The sequence below is a fragment of the Eubalaena glacialis genome, chromosome 9, assembly GCF_028564815.1.
Source record: "Eubalaena glacialis isolate mEubGla1 chromosome 9, mEubGla1.1.hap2.+ XY, whole genome shotgun sequence".
Lineage (NCBI taxonomy): Eukaryota > Metazoa > Chordata > Mammalia > Artiodactyla > Balaenidae > Eubalaena > Eubalaena glacialis.
In genome coordinates, this window is record NC_083724.1 from 55,473,565 (window position 1) to 55,490,917 (window position 17,353).

Genomic DNA, 17,353 nt, shown 5'->3' on the forward strand with positions numbered 1-17,353 from the left:
TAATACTTGTAGAGGTAGATGGCAAGTGCCAATGGCAAGTGCCAATTTGCAGTTGACACCTGTCTCTGGAGTCCCCGTTCCCAAACTGTGTCCTAAGGAACACTTACTTAATAAGGCACTTATTTTTAAAATTGTCTTCTGCGTGTCAGGCACCCTATTAGGCGCTCTGTTTACATTATACTTTTTAAAAAATTGTGGTAAAATATACCTAACATAAATATACCTAACATAAAATTTACCATTTTAACCATTTTTGAGTGCACAGTTTAGCGACATTAAGTACAGTTGTCCCTCAGTATCCTTGGGGGATTGGTTCCATGGATACCAAAGTCTGTGGATGCTCAAGTCTATTATATAAAATGACAGAGTACAGTTGGCTGGCTCCAAATCTGTGGATACAGAAGGCTGGCTGTACATTCAGTGTTGGATAGACCACACTTTGCTTATCCATTCATCAGCTGATGGACATTTAGATTGTTTCTACATTTTGGCTACTGTGAATAATGCTGCTAGGAGCGTTGGTGTCCATGTATCTGTTTTTAGTCCCAGTTTTCAATTCTTTCGAGTATGTATATAAGGATGGAATTGCTGGATCATATGGTAATTGTATATTTAATTTTTTGAGGACCTGCCCAATTGTTTTCTACAGTGCTAACAAGGTACTTTTTGGAAAAAAAGGGTTCCATGGTCAATAGACTTCATCCTCTAACTCTTTCTTGGAGAGTCACAATGCACTTTAGCATAGTAAAGTCTCTGAGAGGTCCTGCAGAAAAGAAAAAAACAAAAAACAAAAAAACCCACCCCCCCACCCCGTGGAAAAAAACCCCAACTTTGTACAATAACTTTGACCCACCATTCCCCAAACTAATTTGAAAGTGGAACCCTATTTTGCAGAGTAACTGGTAACATACCATCCCCTGCTGGTTTGGGAAACAGTACCCTGAGCTCAGTGGGGCTGACACAGGAAGGGCTGGGGCTCAGGGCCAGAGAAGAAAAATCACTCACTGTCCAGAGACGGGACAATCTCCAACTCGCCAACTGGCTTGTTGGGTGACGCCTGCAAGTTACTGTTCTTCCTGGAAGCTCTGCAAACGTGCCGTTTTCTGCCTGGTACACCCTTCTGCTGCTTCTTTGCTTCTTGAAGATTAACTTGACCTTTAGGACTAGCTCAGGCAGTCATCCCTTCCCTCAGGGAACTGACCCCGCTCTCCTGTCTCCCCAGGCAGGGATTGGAAGGCCCTCTTTGTTAGCTCTTATTAAACTACGTTGCCTTGTTAAATGGTCAGCCTCCTCCACTAAATCAAGGGGGGGTGGTCAAAGTTAGTTTCCATAGACAGCCACCTGGAGAGTTTATTTAAGAATGCAGATGCAACCATCTTACCCCTAAAAATTCCAACTCGGTAACTCTGGGGTTTGCATTCAGCAGCTCTAGAGTGTGAATTTTGAATAAGCACCCGGGCAATGTTCTTGGGCAGATGATTCTTGGAATCTTCTGTTGTCAGCTATGTGAGCATGAGAGCCACTTCTACCTCTGTGTATTTTACACAAAAAATGTTAAAAAAATGAAATGAATGAACAAATGAATGAAACAACCTCAATTTCCTCCTCTGTAAAAGATGAGGTTGGACTGGATGTTCTCTAAGCTTTCTCTTGGTTAAACTTCCCTTTATAAAGTTCAGATTATTTCACCCAAGACACTGTGTTCCCTGCAGCTTTAGTATCCAAACCATACACAACATCCAAAGCCAAGCACACAAAACCACCAGGGAGACCCACTGAAGAGGATTTAGTCCATGCTAGTACTTAAAAAGTGCCCCAGGACTCACGAACAACCATACTTTTAAAACTATCAATTTTATCACAAGCTAGAGATACAAAGAGAGTATACACTCATGACCATGTGAATTCAGTCTCATTCTCTCTCATGAGCATGAGTGGCTGACAGGCAGCACTGCCTGGGCTGACAAACCCTTAAGTTTGGGAATTAGGGAGCTAGGCATTGTGGGAAACCAGAGGCCAGAGAAGGTGCTGGGGTGTTAAGCCCCTTCTCCTGCTATGAGGAGAGGGCACAGACTGTTAGCGCTGTCAGTGCCCCCTGACTCTGCTCCAAACATTTCTCGGTGGAATCTTTGGACGTAAAACCCTGACTCTCCTCTCCCTGAGAATGCTGCAGGTTTTGAGAGGCAACTCCAGCTTCTCATAAGAGCTATGGCCTGAGAAAAATGAAGTCTCCCATTACTTATAACCTCTCAGCATTTCAGAGGAAACGGTTGGCTATGGCTGCCAAGATCCAGCAAATATTTGGTTAGCTTGGAAAGAATGGGTGCTCATTTTCCAATTCTCACAGATTTCTCTATGCCCAGTTCTTTTTATTAAAAACTTCAAATCCAGAGATAAAGTCAAGTGGCACTCCAGGCTCTAAGCATTCATCTGTATCCCAGGGAGCAGAACCCAGAATCTAAACAAACAAAAGCTTAATCAATAGAACTCATGAATTTCCTCCAGGAATAAGACCCAACATAGCCGAAGAATAAGCAGAGGGGCGCCTCACTGTGATTTTTTTTGGGCAGATATTTATGGGAAGGGCAGGGGAATGTTCCCTCAGTTGACTAGGGACAGAACACTATGGCCCATGGCAAATCCTGCCTGCTGCCTTTTTTGTTTCTTTTTGTATGGCCTGTGAAATAAGAATGTTTTTTACATTTTTAAATAGTTGACAAAAATCAAAAGAAGAAAAATATCTCATGACATCTGAAAACTATAGGAAATTTCAAATTTGCGTCCATAAATAAAGTTTTATTGTAACACAGCCATACCCATTTGTTTGTATATTGTCTATGGCTGCTTTTGAGCTACAACAACAAAGTTGAGTAGTTGGGACAGAGATCATACAGCCCTATAAGCCTAAAGTACGTCCTATCTGGCCCTTTGCAGAAAAAGTTTGCAGACCCTGGGAGTAGAGGATATAAGAGTTGACCTCCCCTGGCATTTGAACTAAAAACTAAAAAAATATGTATGCACAGTTAAATTACAAAACAAACACCTGTTTAACCTAACACGTGGGTCAGGAAATAAAACACTGTTGGTCAGCACCCCTGGAGTACTCTGGGTTGCCCTTTCTTCCTGACCAGAGTTCACCAGTATCTGGACCTTTGTGGTAGTATATTCCTTGCTGTTGTTTACACTTCTGCCCCCTAAACTCTATATTTGAATTTTGTTTTTGAACTGTGTATAAATAGAATAACACTGTATATTTTCTTTTCTGTCTTGTATTTTCTTTCAACACAGTTCATGAGACTCAGCTCTGAATCACTGCATGTGGCTGCAGGTCTGTGACTGCCTTTGCTGCATTGCATTACATTTCATTACTTTAGCACAGTTCACTTATTCTTTTTACTGTTGGTGGACAGTTGGGTCATTTCCAGTTTTTGGCCATTGTAGATAGCATTGGACATCTTATATCTGAGCCACCATTGACTCCCAAGAGAGGAATGGAATTGTTGGATAGCAGGGTATGTGTATCTTCAACTCTACCAGTTAATGCCACACCGTCCTCCAAAGAGGTTGGACCAAATCACCCTCCCACCAGCTGCCTCCCTCTAGGGAGTAGAGACACTTTGTGTCTTGTCAGTCGGCACTATTTTCACCTCCAAAGCCTGAGCCACATGAGTTTGCTGCATGTTCCCCCAGCACCTTGAAGAGCCAGATGAGGTGCATGGGAGCCATCATCCCTTCTGCTCTGTATCTTCCATTAACATAATTCTCAAGTCTTAAAAATTCAGTGAGAAAACTGTCAATTTTCTAAGAATAAGCCTTGAGATAATGTGATGTCTTTTATTTAGAGTGCTGTGCTTGGCTCACGGGTCAGTCAGATGTGTGAGCGTCCTGACAACCCTTTCCCCTTCCCTGCCCCCTAAGGATGGGAGCTGAGGAAAGAAGCCGATCAGACAGGACAAGGAATCAGGGAAATGATAACTGCCCCTTTCTCCTTTGGGAAATCAGAGGACTTAAAGGTCAGGGTATTAGTTCACAGGAAGCTGATGCTTGTGTCTTTCTTGGCAGGGTTTTAGGAAAACTGGGCAGAAAGGGCCCACTCCAATGGCCAGCATGCCGAAACCCCATCACCTGGAGGACCATGCACTAGAGGCATTTCTGAAGCATGATGTAGCACTACATTGAAAAGGCACAAATAAACCCCAAACCCTAGCACACATTTATCCAGTTTTTGAAGCAGATTAATAGAATAACCAATAAAACATGTATAAAAGCTTTAATTAAATCTGATGAAATAAAACTTCATGTTTTATTTATGGACACTCCCAACATGTAAAGGATTCAGGGACACATTCATTTTTACTGCCATTTCGTCCTCATATCTATAATTAAATCCAGGCTGCAGCTCTGGCCCAAAGCGATGCGTCATTTTAAAACTGGCCTTGGACACTCCCTCCCCCACCCCCATCTGCTTTTAATTATAATTACCGATCCAATATGACTGAGGCGGATGGTAAAACTAAACAAAATAATAAAACAAACAAACAAAAAATGGTTGTTGCCATCGTGTTTTAAAACGACATGCTAAAGGAGGATTTCAGGCAGGTGGGCGCATCCTCTATTTCCAGTTTTATTATGTACCAAGTGCACAATCCCTTCATTTTACTTTCGACATAAAAAAAGGACTTCATGAAACAAGACAAAATAACTTATGATTATATGAAACATAACTGTGACAAATCACAAAACTATACATATTAATAGAAAAAAGTGTACCTAATTCTTTAAAAGATTTATGACAATAAGCACCAGATGTGCCCCTAGAGTAAAATCAGCCCCATATCCAGTATGATATATGCAGTTCATTTCTCTACGTGAGTGTATATAACTATGTACAAGAGTCTGTGTGATTTATGGGAAACAGATTTCCACTTTTTCCCCCCAAAGTGCTTTATGTCAGCAACATTACACAGGATGCTCTGCTGTCTGTACAAAATAAATCTCTTCTTTCTTACACTCACCATCTCCCCAATGAGTGTTTTTTTTCCTTTACTCATTGCAAAAAAAAAAAAAAAAAAATGTAACCACAGAAATTCCACACCACCAACAAAAAGTGCCATTAAAAATGCTGCTATAAAATGACACGGTCGAAACAGTCAAATAAAATACCAAATAATTAAATTGGACATTTACAATCACTATTCCCAATACTTCAAGGCAACTGGGAAGCAAGGTTCTTGGATAGGGGGTTGAACACTTACCTCTGTTCTAGTATGCTAATGTGCTTGACAGCTGCTAATTTAAAAACAACAGAACAACACCAAAGCTCTGTTTTATCAGTGGAAACTTTGCTGTGATTGACTGAAGACCTTTTGTTCATTTTGGAATCACCTAAATAATTTGGGGTAGACATGGGTAATGGGAGATACCCCACAGGACTAGTAAATATTTAAATAATATTTAGCAGCTGATCAGAGGCTAAATTACAACTTACATTTTGATGCAGTCCCTTTAGGGAATTAAGACAATGCAGCAAGTGAAATGTCTCTAGGCATACTGATTTTTTTTTTTTTAATGTAATAGGATAATTGGCCTTGCCGCTGTGTGTATTTTCACAAGCACCAGTCTTTTAAAAAAGGGGAATGACAATCTCTCTTCTGATGTTTACGAAAATGGTTACATATCAAGAGTAAAAAGACCAGGAAATGGAAGGAAATGAGTTTTTGAAGTTTCTACTTTTACTGCTACAAACATAATGATGAAAGCATATATAAATCTTGTGCAGTGTGAAAGCAAGCAAGGAACAAATTTTAAGGTCAGGCGAGATTCTGGAATCTCAGGGCAGCGTGTGTTGTCTACAAGGAACCTGGAGGTGTCATGTCCTGGGGCCCTGAGCTCAAACCTGCAGCTGAGGGGAAACATGGAAGGGGAGTGAGGGCCACTCAGCATCGCAGGTTGCACTGGGCCCGCTCCCTCTGCCAATTCCTGCTGGGGAAGGAGGCCCCACAGGTGCAGCTGCTGTCTGGCACCCCCTGGTGCCCTCGGGCCTCAGTGAGGCCAACAGGGAGACTAGAGATGTGCACGAGGATCTCCTCCAGCCAAAGTTTCTGAGGTTCAGCTTCTGGCTTTGTCCTCCTAACCTGTTTTCACCTTAAATTATAGCAAGAAGCCACAGGCAGGCAGACAACATCATCTGCAGTAACAACCTTGCCTTTCCATTTTTTTCCTCCTCATCACACAAATGAAATGTGTTTTGAGTTCCCTGTAGAGGCTCCAGGATTTAGAATGAATAGATTGTCTCTCTAAGATACCAGAGCTTTCCCTTCCCTGCAGGGTGTGACAAAGGACATGGTCCCTGTTTAGGCCAAGTGACACAACCCACAAAGCCTGCCAGAGGGGTGGGACTTTGTGTGCCGTCTGAGAACTCATGTGGAAAGAAAGCCTGACGTGAATTCTTTTGTAAAGCAGAGCAGATTTTTGTAAAGTGAATGACTTGTCTCTTTTGCAGACACGGATGTCTGCATGATGGCTCTCCTCAGATCAGAGCCCACTAGCCAGAGAAACTAGACTGACTGAGTGCACTGTCAAAACGGACCCTGCACTTTGTTCTTTATTCGGCTGATTCTACTTCGTGTCAGAATGAAGTCCGGAATCAGGCAGAACACTACCGACCGTGCAGCCAGACTGGAAGGACATGTCTGTCAGGATAAAAACTGTCACCAGATCCCAAGTCTGACACCAAGCTGTTTAATTGTCTTGTTGAAGATTATAATTATCCCAGTTTGACAAATAGCATTGTTTCATTTTCCCTCAGAGAACATTTTTAAAGAGAGAGAAAAGAAATCATGAGAGGTCATAGTACTGGAATGTCAGAATCTACCAGGTGTTTTGGGGTTTTGGCAATTTTTATAGCCTATGTCATAGGACTCTGGATCTTTTTAATAGCTTGATAAAGGAGTCACAGAAAATGGCATCCTATTCAGGTTTGAGATCAAATGGCCGAGAGCTCTGGGTAAATGCCAGGCCCTCAAAACAGAGTTTCAGACAGAAAGGTTGCCTCCTTCTGGCCACCTTTCCGGAACTGTCCCCTCTACCTGCCTTTGGCCAGACCTTGCTCAGAGGTGGTGAGCAGGCAATGGCGGGTGGTGGGCATGTCTGAACCACAGTCAAGAAGAGGGTGAGAGCGATGTAAAAAGAGGGAGAGAAGGAAGGCAAGGGAGCAACAGACAGACAGGTGAGGGGAGATCCTAACGGAGGGAGCAGAGGCTGTGCAAAGTAGCCAGACATCAGGCACCTCTAGTTTGGTTTTCTGAGAACCCAGGAGCACACCTCCGTGTGTCCCTGCTCTCACAGCTTCTAGCAGGTCCCTGGGCAGAGCACCAGAGCGGAGGCCACGGGTGAGCCAGTCAAGTGACCTTTTCCTTTGAAAAATGTCTTCGAGGTGGAGCCACTGAAGAGTCAACCCACGAGGGTCTCTGTGGCAGCACTGGGAAGAGGGTGGCCTACCCCATGTCCCTCAGGGAGCCTTTGCTAATGCAACACTAATGTTCCGGGCGCTCACAGGTGCTGCAGGGTGCAGGCAAGCAGAGCCACAGTGGAGGCAAGGTGTACGTAGCTGGGGGGATTAAAATAATTATTTCCATCCAAAGAACAGACCTCTAAATATTTTTTTCCTTTAAAAAGTAGACGTAAATAACAAGTCTTTAAAATCAAAGAACTAAGAGAGGTTGCATGAATATAAAACAAGTTGTAGTGCTTCTCAAGGGCCTGTGCTTGACAGAACCTTCTCATTTTGCTTTTGGAGAAACACTGAAAGCAACTGGTTAGCGTGGGAATATCTAAGAGGAGAGAGGCAGCCAGCTCACTGGATGCCAGGCCGGCGCTGGGAAACCTGGGGTCCTCCAAGAGCTGGGCCCATGCTGTGCTTTGGAAGTGGGTTCCCCTTGCTGTGCCTGGCTCTTGGGTGGGGCAGTTCACTGTGCTTCTGGCAATTTGAGTCGCCCTTCCGTGTTTGGAGTTTCAGCAAATCCCCAAATTATACTTCCATGTGCACATCATCTCACTGGTGTCCTGTGAAGGTTGGCAGCCAGGAGGTAACAGGTATCTGGTAGAGTGAGACTCTGAATTCCCTTTGAAAAGAGTCGTGCTGGTCACCGGCAAACCCAGGGAGAAAAAGGAGCAGCTGAAAACACACCTACAAAGCCCAGCTCTGACCATTCAGCCCTGCCCTCCAAAGACACACCTGGGACTTGGCAGGTTCCGCTGATTCGCTTGACATCCTTTTTCTTACAGTCTGTGAAAGTATAAGAAGAAAAGGTGGCAAGGAACAAAAAGATTCTGGACGCCAGTGGTAGTGGAGGCCAGGGGAGCTTTTAGCCTTCAGTATAGACAGAGGAGAGCTGGCTAGGACAGCGATCCACAGCGCTGATCTGCAAGAACGTGGTGTCTTCAGGTCCACTGCGAAGAGGCTCCCCAAAAAGGCTTGAGGAACCCGAAGGTAGATCACACACTGGAAGAGAAAGAGTGCACAAGTCAACTGCTACCTTGTCGCAGACGCCGGGCACGCAGGGAGCAAATGCTGGCTGGGGCTGAGGAGGAAACTGTGCCGGGCCAGGCCCTTCAGCAGGTCTCCCTGTCCTCGGGCTCCTTAGGTGGGGAAGAGGCTGATGTGCAGGCAGGTGGCTAAAATAGGACTTGGCACAAGAGATGGGCTGAGTAGCAATAAAAGTGAAGTTCTGTAGGGAATAGTGAGGGCGGCCTCAAAAAGGAGGTGATATTACGGTTGAGCCATAAAAAAGGATGGGATTCTCACAGACGGAGAGATAAAGAAAGAACATTCCAGGAGGAGGAAAGAGGGAGCGAAGACAGAGAGGGGGCACATGGGGCCAAGTGTGCTGGCAAAGCTCAGGTACAGAGCATGTAGGGAGACATGTGAGGAGGGCACATGAGACATGAGCGCAGGTCCGGAGAGTTCCATCAGGCTCAACTCCTGGGGGCTTCGAACGCCTTGCTGAGGACAGTCGACTTTATTCTCTGGGAAACTACAAACTACTGAAGGTAGCTGAACAGGAAAGTACCTTATTTTATCCTTCATTTTTGGAAGGCAATGGTTACGGTAGCTCGGAGGGCAGAATGGTAAAGATAAGGAGCTGACTCAAGGAACTTGTTGGAAGGCCGTTGCCTAAGTCTGGGAGAGACATGATGGCACCTGAACGAGGGTGGTGGAAGTGGGGCTGGAGAAGGGCTGGAGAGGAAGATAAGAGGAGAGACGTTTCACGGGCAGACTGAACAGGATTTGATGCGGTCATGTGCTGGGTCAAGTCTAGTCCAGGCTGGTCACGGGAAACCCACCTGATCTCACCTGCTTGTCTGCCCGAGTGTCTAAGTCACAGACACCAACACACCTGTAATGCCCGAGTGAGCTGAGAAGGCTCTGTGGAAAACGTCAAAGCCAGCCTGGCCCATGGACGTGGGGACCAGGCAGTCCTCGAAGGAAGGCACCACACTGCAGGAGCTGCTAGGCGGCATGGTTCTCTGAGAGTCAGGGTAATGTGGGGGGCAGAATGTCTGCAGCTGCCCGTAAAATCCTGAAATGCAAGCATGGCATTGAGCTACTGCAGGGCACAAGTTCAGAAGATCATTTCAACCTGGCTAGACCCTCACTCAGCCTGGCTTCATATGACAAAATGCCTTTAACCCTTAAGCCCACCTACAAAACCTTCTGACCAAGCATCCATAATGCACTACCTGAGCAGAAGCTCTTCTACGTCCAGGGGCTTTTTATTTCTTGCTCTAGTACCTGAAGCTGAAAGGCTTCACACCTTCCCTAGACTCTCCAAAGAGTCCTGGACACTGAAGGCCTGTCCTTCAGGGGACATTCCTACCCCATGCCCTCTCACCAGGTTTTTAAGTGCATCTTCCTTAACTTCTTTTATTCTATAGTCTGTTTTTCACATTTCGTAAAAATCTGAATAAAGCTCTTAACAATGCTCACCTTAAAAAATGCAACATAGATCTATCCATCTGCACTTCCAACAGATACATTCATACACATTTATATCTTTTCTTCCTCATTATTTTGAATAGGTACATAGTGTCTCATAGTCAGATATGCTACCATTTACTTAACTATGATTATTGCTGATCTTTGCAGTAAATAGAAAAACTGGAAGTGAATAAACAATATAATGAAGAAATATGTGGAAAGATTTCTTAATATTTGAAAATAATCAACATTTTGCTAATCTTGTTTCATTTATCTTTTCAATTTTTTTCTTACTCAATGGAGTTTTTCCCTTGGGGTCCTATGTGGTCCTTTTCTATGATTCTCCACACCTTCCATGATACCTTACCTTTTCCCTCTTCCTCGTCTCATGATAAATTTAAGTAAAAGATTACTTTCTGGAGTATACGGTTTTAAAAATATAATGAAATCTTCATTCAATACCTTATTTCTTGGTACCTGTTTCCTCAACTCTAACATGTGAAAGTCATTGTCTATTTCACTGGGTGATTATGAAGATTAAGCAAGTCATTGGATAAGGAAATCCATATATCACATTTGAAAGTGCTTTATGAATGTCCGTTATTGACATCATGACTCTGTTTCTGGTGAAAAAAACAAGGGATTAGTAGAGGAAGTGCCCCAGGGTTCCTTCCACAAACATTACACGATGGTGAATACAGAACTAATTCATGGACTTTGGAGCCCTAGTCCTGTGTGCTTTCCTCCTCTAGAACTGCTTCTTCTTATGGAGTCACCTATCAACAGGTAGGGAAGGTGCTATTTGGGTTCTTTTTAGCTCTCTTTGAGTACAACTGAGGCACACTAACACATCCAACCTATTACGCTCACACCCTTCTCATTTCTGATTAGTACTCTCAAGGCAGACTACCCTTGGCCAGGAGGCCTGTTCTATGGTCGCTAGGAATATCACCAAAGAATGTGTGCTGAACTGCTCACAAAGCCACAGACCAGCCCTCTAGGAGCTTATGATACAAGACAGAAGGATGGATACAGACTTATGAACAGGGTACACTCACAGTAGAAAACAAAATAATATCCTTTGTAAGTAACCAGTAGTATACTTTATATAGAATCAAGAGAAAATTCCATATAAGGTTTGGGAAGAAGATTAAATTCATGTTAGCAGTATAGACTAGGAAAAAACATAAGGAAATTCCATGTCAAGGCAGGAGAAGAAAGAATGGAAAACTACTGGCTCTTCTCTTTTTGATGCCCTAAGTCTTCTGCATGGACTCAGTAGGCAGACGGGCAAAGGACCCAAACAGATCACTCAAATACGCATATAATTTATCAACCAATATCGACAACTGGCAATTCTCTAGCCGTTAAAGCAATAAAAATCAAGACAATGATAAAATACCATATTCTACCTATCACATTAGCAAAGATTTCTGAAAGTCATTCTTGGTGCTGGACTGACAGTGGTGACAAAGGCCCCTGTGCGAGTGTGCAGACATTGCAAAGGAGTATAAGCCTCTGTAAATCACTTGACAACCTGCATCTAGAACCTAAAAGTGTTCAGACTTCTGGACAGGGAAATTTTTCTTCCAAGAATGTATCCTAAAAGTGTATTCTGAAAAAACGGAAGAAATTCTGCAAGAGGTAGTCATCACAGCGCTAGCTGTCATAACAGAAAACCGAGGAGGAAAAATGGCCAACCATAAGAGAACGGTTGAACATGGTACATTTACCTGATGCGAATGTTAAGTAGCCATGAAAACAGTATTTACAAGGAGTTAACATCGTGGAAAGACCATTATAAGGTTCAGTTGGAAAATAAAGCAAGATACAAAACTGAATAGGGAGACTGGGTTCAGTTATGTGGAAGACTATGTATAGGACAGATTGCAAGGCAATATATTTATAGTTGTCTTTGGGGTTTTTTTGGCTTTATGTTTTTCTGAATTTTAATAGCAGTGAAGGACAAGTACTTTGGAGCCAGACTTCCTGGGTTCAAATCCTAGCTCAACTACTTACCAACTGTGTAGTCTTGGTGAATTATTTAGCCTTTCAGTATTTCAGCTTTCTAATTTGTAAAATGCGATTAAAAGTAGTACCTATAACTTAGTGAGTTATTATGAAGATTAAATTGAGTTAATATTTACATATTATACAATATAATCTGAGAATATAATTAATATTTATATAATATATTTTAATAACATAATTTATATATGTTTGCTAAATAAGAAAAATAAAAAAGTAAAATTACATCATAATAATCTAGCTCTCAAAAGTAAAATGTTTATTAAGAGAAATAAAATTTTCAAAAGGGCAACAAGTAAGTCCTTCAACAATAACCAAATGTTAAGAATGGACAAGGCAGTGGGCATGTAGCTCACTTCCAGTTCCCAGGTGGAATCCTCTGGAACATTCTTGGCCCTCGGGACCTGGGCTATATACCTCTTTCCCATGTTGGTTCCTAGATCCTGCACTAATTGACACACATTCTGATTTCTTCACTCGCCCCCATGCAGGCTCAAAACAGCAACAAACTTGAGTGGGCTGAAAGACCTGGGATGTGCAGTTTCGTTTGGGAGGTTCCTTGGACTGATCTTGACTTTGGGTACCCAGTGGCCAGGCACATGTAATCACGGCATCACCATCAGGAGGAAAACATTACCATGAACCATCACAGTTGGTTTATTAGAATGTAATGTCGACTCACTGAACAAAATAGACAATATTTGCTATTTATATCCCTATGCTGGCTCTGTTCATATTTGTCACTCATATATCCCCTGATAGCATTCCTCAGTGTAATATTAACCTTCCAGGAAGAGAGACTCCCACAACTCCCCAAATAGGGACATTGATCATTCAGGTATGTCAGGGACGTGATAGAGACTTCCACTGGCCTTTTGTGAAAACCAATTCATTCTCTCTTTCCTGTCTTCTCCCTGCTTTGAAGACATGGCAGGAATTTCACATGGCTTCAATCTACATTTGAGTGCTGTAAAGTGTAAGAGTATAAAAGGTTCGTAATGCAGTGAAATACACCCGGTGAAGTTAAATAGTAAACCCAACATCCTGAGCTCTATCTCCCAGTTTCCCCTGTCCATCTGGGTCTGAGTGAGAGGGCCGAGTGAACTGTAGTTCCTGCCTGTGGCTTTCTTGGCTGACACGAGAAACAGTCAAAACCAGAATGGCCCCACAGCATGTTTTACCACTCTCACAGCCAACTCAGGGAAAGAAAATCCTCTTCATTAAATCCCTCCCTTCAAGAAGCCAGTTACTAGAGATGCCAAATACACTGGTGTGGATGACTGTGGTCACTCAAATCAAAGAGCTTTAACATAGCCTCTTCCCACTGCTATTTCCATAAAACTAACAAAATTTAAAAAAATTCCATTAGGATCTTGCCACACACAAAAACCCAGAGAAAGCCTAACTCATTTTCTGATGAATGGCTCCTGTATTCCAGCTGCTGAATTTCATGTAGTAAGTTTGGAAGGAACACTACCTCGAGGACCCAAAGCAAAATGCAGCAAGATGTTAACACATTTCGTGGGCATAAAACATAAGAGTGATGGCAAAGTCAGCCAATCTGTCAGTCAGTCAGTCAATGATAGTTACTGAGTACTGGCCAAGGTGCTTTTGGAGAGACCAAAGAAGTAGAAGATAACACCTTGTCCTTGAGGATTGATAATGCAGTTGGAACAAGAACACATACACTTATAATAGCAGAAGAATGCACACATAAGTTTATGTTGGCAATAAATATTAGTCATCACATTTAGTTAGAAAATCACCCCTCCCCCATTTTAGAAGTTATTTTACCTCCAAGAATGGAGGAGGAGAAGAGGAACTTGCAGATAAACTGACTTTACTCAAGTTGTAGCTCCTGAAGGTCAAGGAGAATCATTCCTCCTCTTGTCAATTTTGGGAAGTATTTTTCCCTTCTAAAAACAAACTTGTTTTTCTAATTATTAAAATATTTTGAATTAATTATACCAACTAGAAAACGTAGAATAGTATATGCAAAGAAAAGAAAAATTATCTTTATTCCTACAATTCAGACATAGCCAGATATATACACACAAAACTGGAATGTTATACATATTGTTTTGTATCCTGTTTTCTCCCCTAATATTACCTATGAGCTCACATAGTATTAAAAATCATTCTTTTTTTTAAATAAATTTATTTATTTTATTGTTATTATTTTTTTGGTTGCATTGGGTCTTCCTTGCTGTGCACGGGCTTTTCTCTGGTTGAAGCAGGCGGGGGCTACTCTTCGTTGTGGTGCGCCGGCTTCTCGTTGCGGTGGCGTCTCTTGTTGCGGAGCACGGGCTCTAGGCATGTGGGCTTCACTAGTTGTGGCACGTGGGCTCAGTAGTTGTGGCTCGAGGGCTCTAGAGTGCAGGCTCAGTAGTTGTGGTGCACGGGCTTAGTTGCTCTGCAGCCTGTGGGATCTTCCCAGACCAGGGCTTGAACCCGCGTCCCCTGCATTGGCAGGCGGATTCTTAACCACTGCGCCACAAGGGAAGCCGTAAAATTCATTCTTAAAAACCTCTCCTCTTTACTTTGTCATGTGGGGTCACTGACAGCTCTGTGATGATCCGTTAGATCAGGAGTTCATGGTTACTCTTGCTGCTTAATGATGATAAAGTAGCCCCATGAAGCACAATGTGGATTTCCTTCCCAACGTGGAAGGGGAGTGGAAGAAGTTAGAGGAGAAAGGAATCGCATGACTAAATACAGTAATGGAAGGGTATTCTCTAGGGCAGCGCTGTCCAAGAGAACTTTGTGTGTTGATGGAAATGATCTCCATCTCACTGTCCAATACAGTAGCTGCATGTGGCTACTGAGCACTTGAGATGTGGCTAGTCGACTGAGGAACCAACTTCTATATTTTATTTAGTTTTAATTAATTCAAATTTAAATGGCCACATGTGGCTTGTGGCTACTGTACTGGACAGCACAACTCTAGGGATATCTGCATTCTCAGGTTTAAAAGACTTTCAGTAATGTTTCTGATTAAATTCCTAGAGAAAAAAACATATGACCCACCAAGAGTTTAAATAAAAGACAGATAATGAATGATTCTTAGACTCCTGGCGTTCAAGATAGGAAGTATATTAGACTCTTTATTACATTTATCTTTTCCTTACAAATTTACACTCTAGTCTTGGTAGAAGGAACCAGAGTATAAATACTTCAGTAAATAAATAATGGTCACCCAACTCACAACCCTCATGAGGGCTGATGTGCATTGTTTTAAGCTAAACTTCCAGGGCAATTCAGCTCTCCTGCAGGAACCACTTTCCTTTCTGGAAGTAAGAGAAGGAAAAGGAAACACATCACCCACTTTCTTTCCTGCAGACTCTGGGCCTAGCTCACTGTGTGTGTGGGAGTGGCAACAGCATAGGTGGGTCTCCAATTTCCCTACCACTTGATGATGAAATAAAGTTCAATACAGAGGCTCTACCTTACACTTATGGGTGGAGATGAATACCATCAGCCTGAACTTTGTCAAGGTGCTATGTCAGGAGCTGTGCCCCAATTGGGTTTGTTTATATATATAGCAGATGGCTTTGCAAAACAAAATTCTTGTTCTCCTTTATGGTGAGGCTGAGAACCACCACCAAACTCTGGGCACCAGGAAAAGAGTTGGATGGACAACATTCAGAATCAAGACTGACCCTTCCCTGCAGTAGGTTCTGCCCAGACCATGATGCCAACTTATAGATGCAGACAGCCCACCTGTGAAGCCCATCACAGGCATCAGGAAGGGCCCCCAGAACTAATTCCTCAACCAGAGTATGGCCTGATCAGGCTGGGCAGGACCCTTTGTGAAGCTCCTTGGAAACAATGCTGAGAGCAATTGCTTCCCAAGACCCCACAATTTCTTCAGACAGGAAAGCCCTTCAATTCCCATGTGATCAGAGAGTATCATTTTAGGCATCCAGGCCAAACACTGTTGTTTTCAGATACTGCCCAAATCTCAGGAGTCATCTGTCCCCTTGACCTTTCAGAAGAAACACTGGCTAAGCATGTGCTTGCCTTTGCTATTGTATTTTTATAAAATGGGGGTTCACAGTATCTACTTCATAAGGTAACTGCAAAGATTAAAGAGGATTAAGAGATGACCCATGTGAAGGGCTGAGCATGTGCCTGCACACAGCACTCTACAAATGTTTCTTTTCACTTTTCTTCCCTATTCTTCTAATAACACAAACATTTCAACTTTTATGCCTTCATTTAGTCGACACCTATATGCTAAGCACTTGCTCAAGTGCTGGCGACACAGTGGTGCATAAAACATGCTCCATGCCTTCTTGGAGTTTATGTTTCAGTGAGAAAGAAAGATAAACATATAAATGAAAAATCAAGTAATACAATTTAATATTATATGTGACAATAAAAAGGAAATTTTCTTTAAGGAATATATAGAGATGCAACTCTTTTCTCTAGACTGCATTAAGATAGGAAAAGGAAAAAGCTCAAATAAGAAAGAAGTTTGGGCACTCCCAAAACTTTTAAAAAAGAGTAGTGATTATGGTTCCTTTTGTTTGGCCCTGTCTGGTGAGGGTAGATATAATTAGGAGGTTATCCCATAGCTCTGCTGAGGACCAGCCCTGGCAGAGTAGGGTTTTTTTTGCCAGTGGTACTGATCAATTCGTGCCTGGGTGGGAGAATAAGCAGATGTCAGTGACAGAGGCAGAGCTGGCAGTGCTCAGCTTTTTGGTGGTACAGCTCTTCGCTAGCCAAGTGGAAGCAGGGATGTATGTTTATGAGCTTTACAACTCTAATCATTTTTCCACAGAGACTATAATTTTGTGGGTTACTTGAGGAAGTGTAGAGTTTTGGGCCTCAGTCATGATTGCTGCATGTGCAGGGGCATGGATAAGCCTAAGTGATGAACGAGAGGGCTCAAATCAGAGAGTTCCAGGGACAGGGACACAGAAAGAAGATGCATGGCCTACTCCCTTTGGCTACCCTAATTTCTTCTTCTCCAACACTCTTATGGCTCTTTGTGCATTCCCTTGTACTCTCTGGGGACCCTTGCACTCCCCCCTTTAAATACCTTCTGCAATCCATGATACAAGCCAATGAGCAGAAAAGAGAAAAAAACAGGTAAGTCTCTGGTAAAGCTCTTAAAGGCCATAAGAATATGATCTCTGGCATCACATCTTCTCAGCATGATTTAATGCTCTCCAACTTTGCTCATAGAAAGGCCCAGGGAATCATATACTTATTACTCACATGGTACCTTTTTAAAAAACTTTAAAAAACTCCTTCTTAGGCAGCCTCTGATATACCTGTCTTATAAGTAGGTGATTCAAACAAATGTTCTCATTTTATAGACAAAGAGATGGAAGTTGAATC

General features: G+C 42.7%; 1 protein-coding gene across 6 annotated transcripts in view; it reads right to left on the minus strand.

Moving 5' to 3' along the window:
* Positions 1 to 17,353, minus strand: part of GLIS3 (GLIS family zinc finger 3) — a 506,081-nt gene that overhangs the window by 1,792 nt on the left and 486,936 nt on the right. For 4 of the 6 annotated variants that reach the window (XM_061200389.1, XM_061200385.1, XM_061200388.1 and 1 more), the window contains 2 exons: positions 9,399 to 9,581; positions 4,290 to 8,503 (listed from right to left, as the gene is read on the minus strand). In XM_061200389.1, coding sequence (XP_061056372.1) covers positions 8,367 to 8,503; positions 9,399 to 9,581 — 320 coding nt within the window. In that variant the 3' untranslated portion in view covers positions 4,290 to 8,366. Of the gene's footprint in view, positions 1 to 4,289; positions 8,504 to 9,398; positions 9,582 to 17,353 lie in introns of those variants that run through there. The other 2 variants (XR_009702085.1, XR_009702086.1) reach the window with 1 other exon arrangement.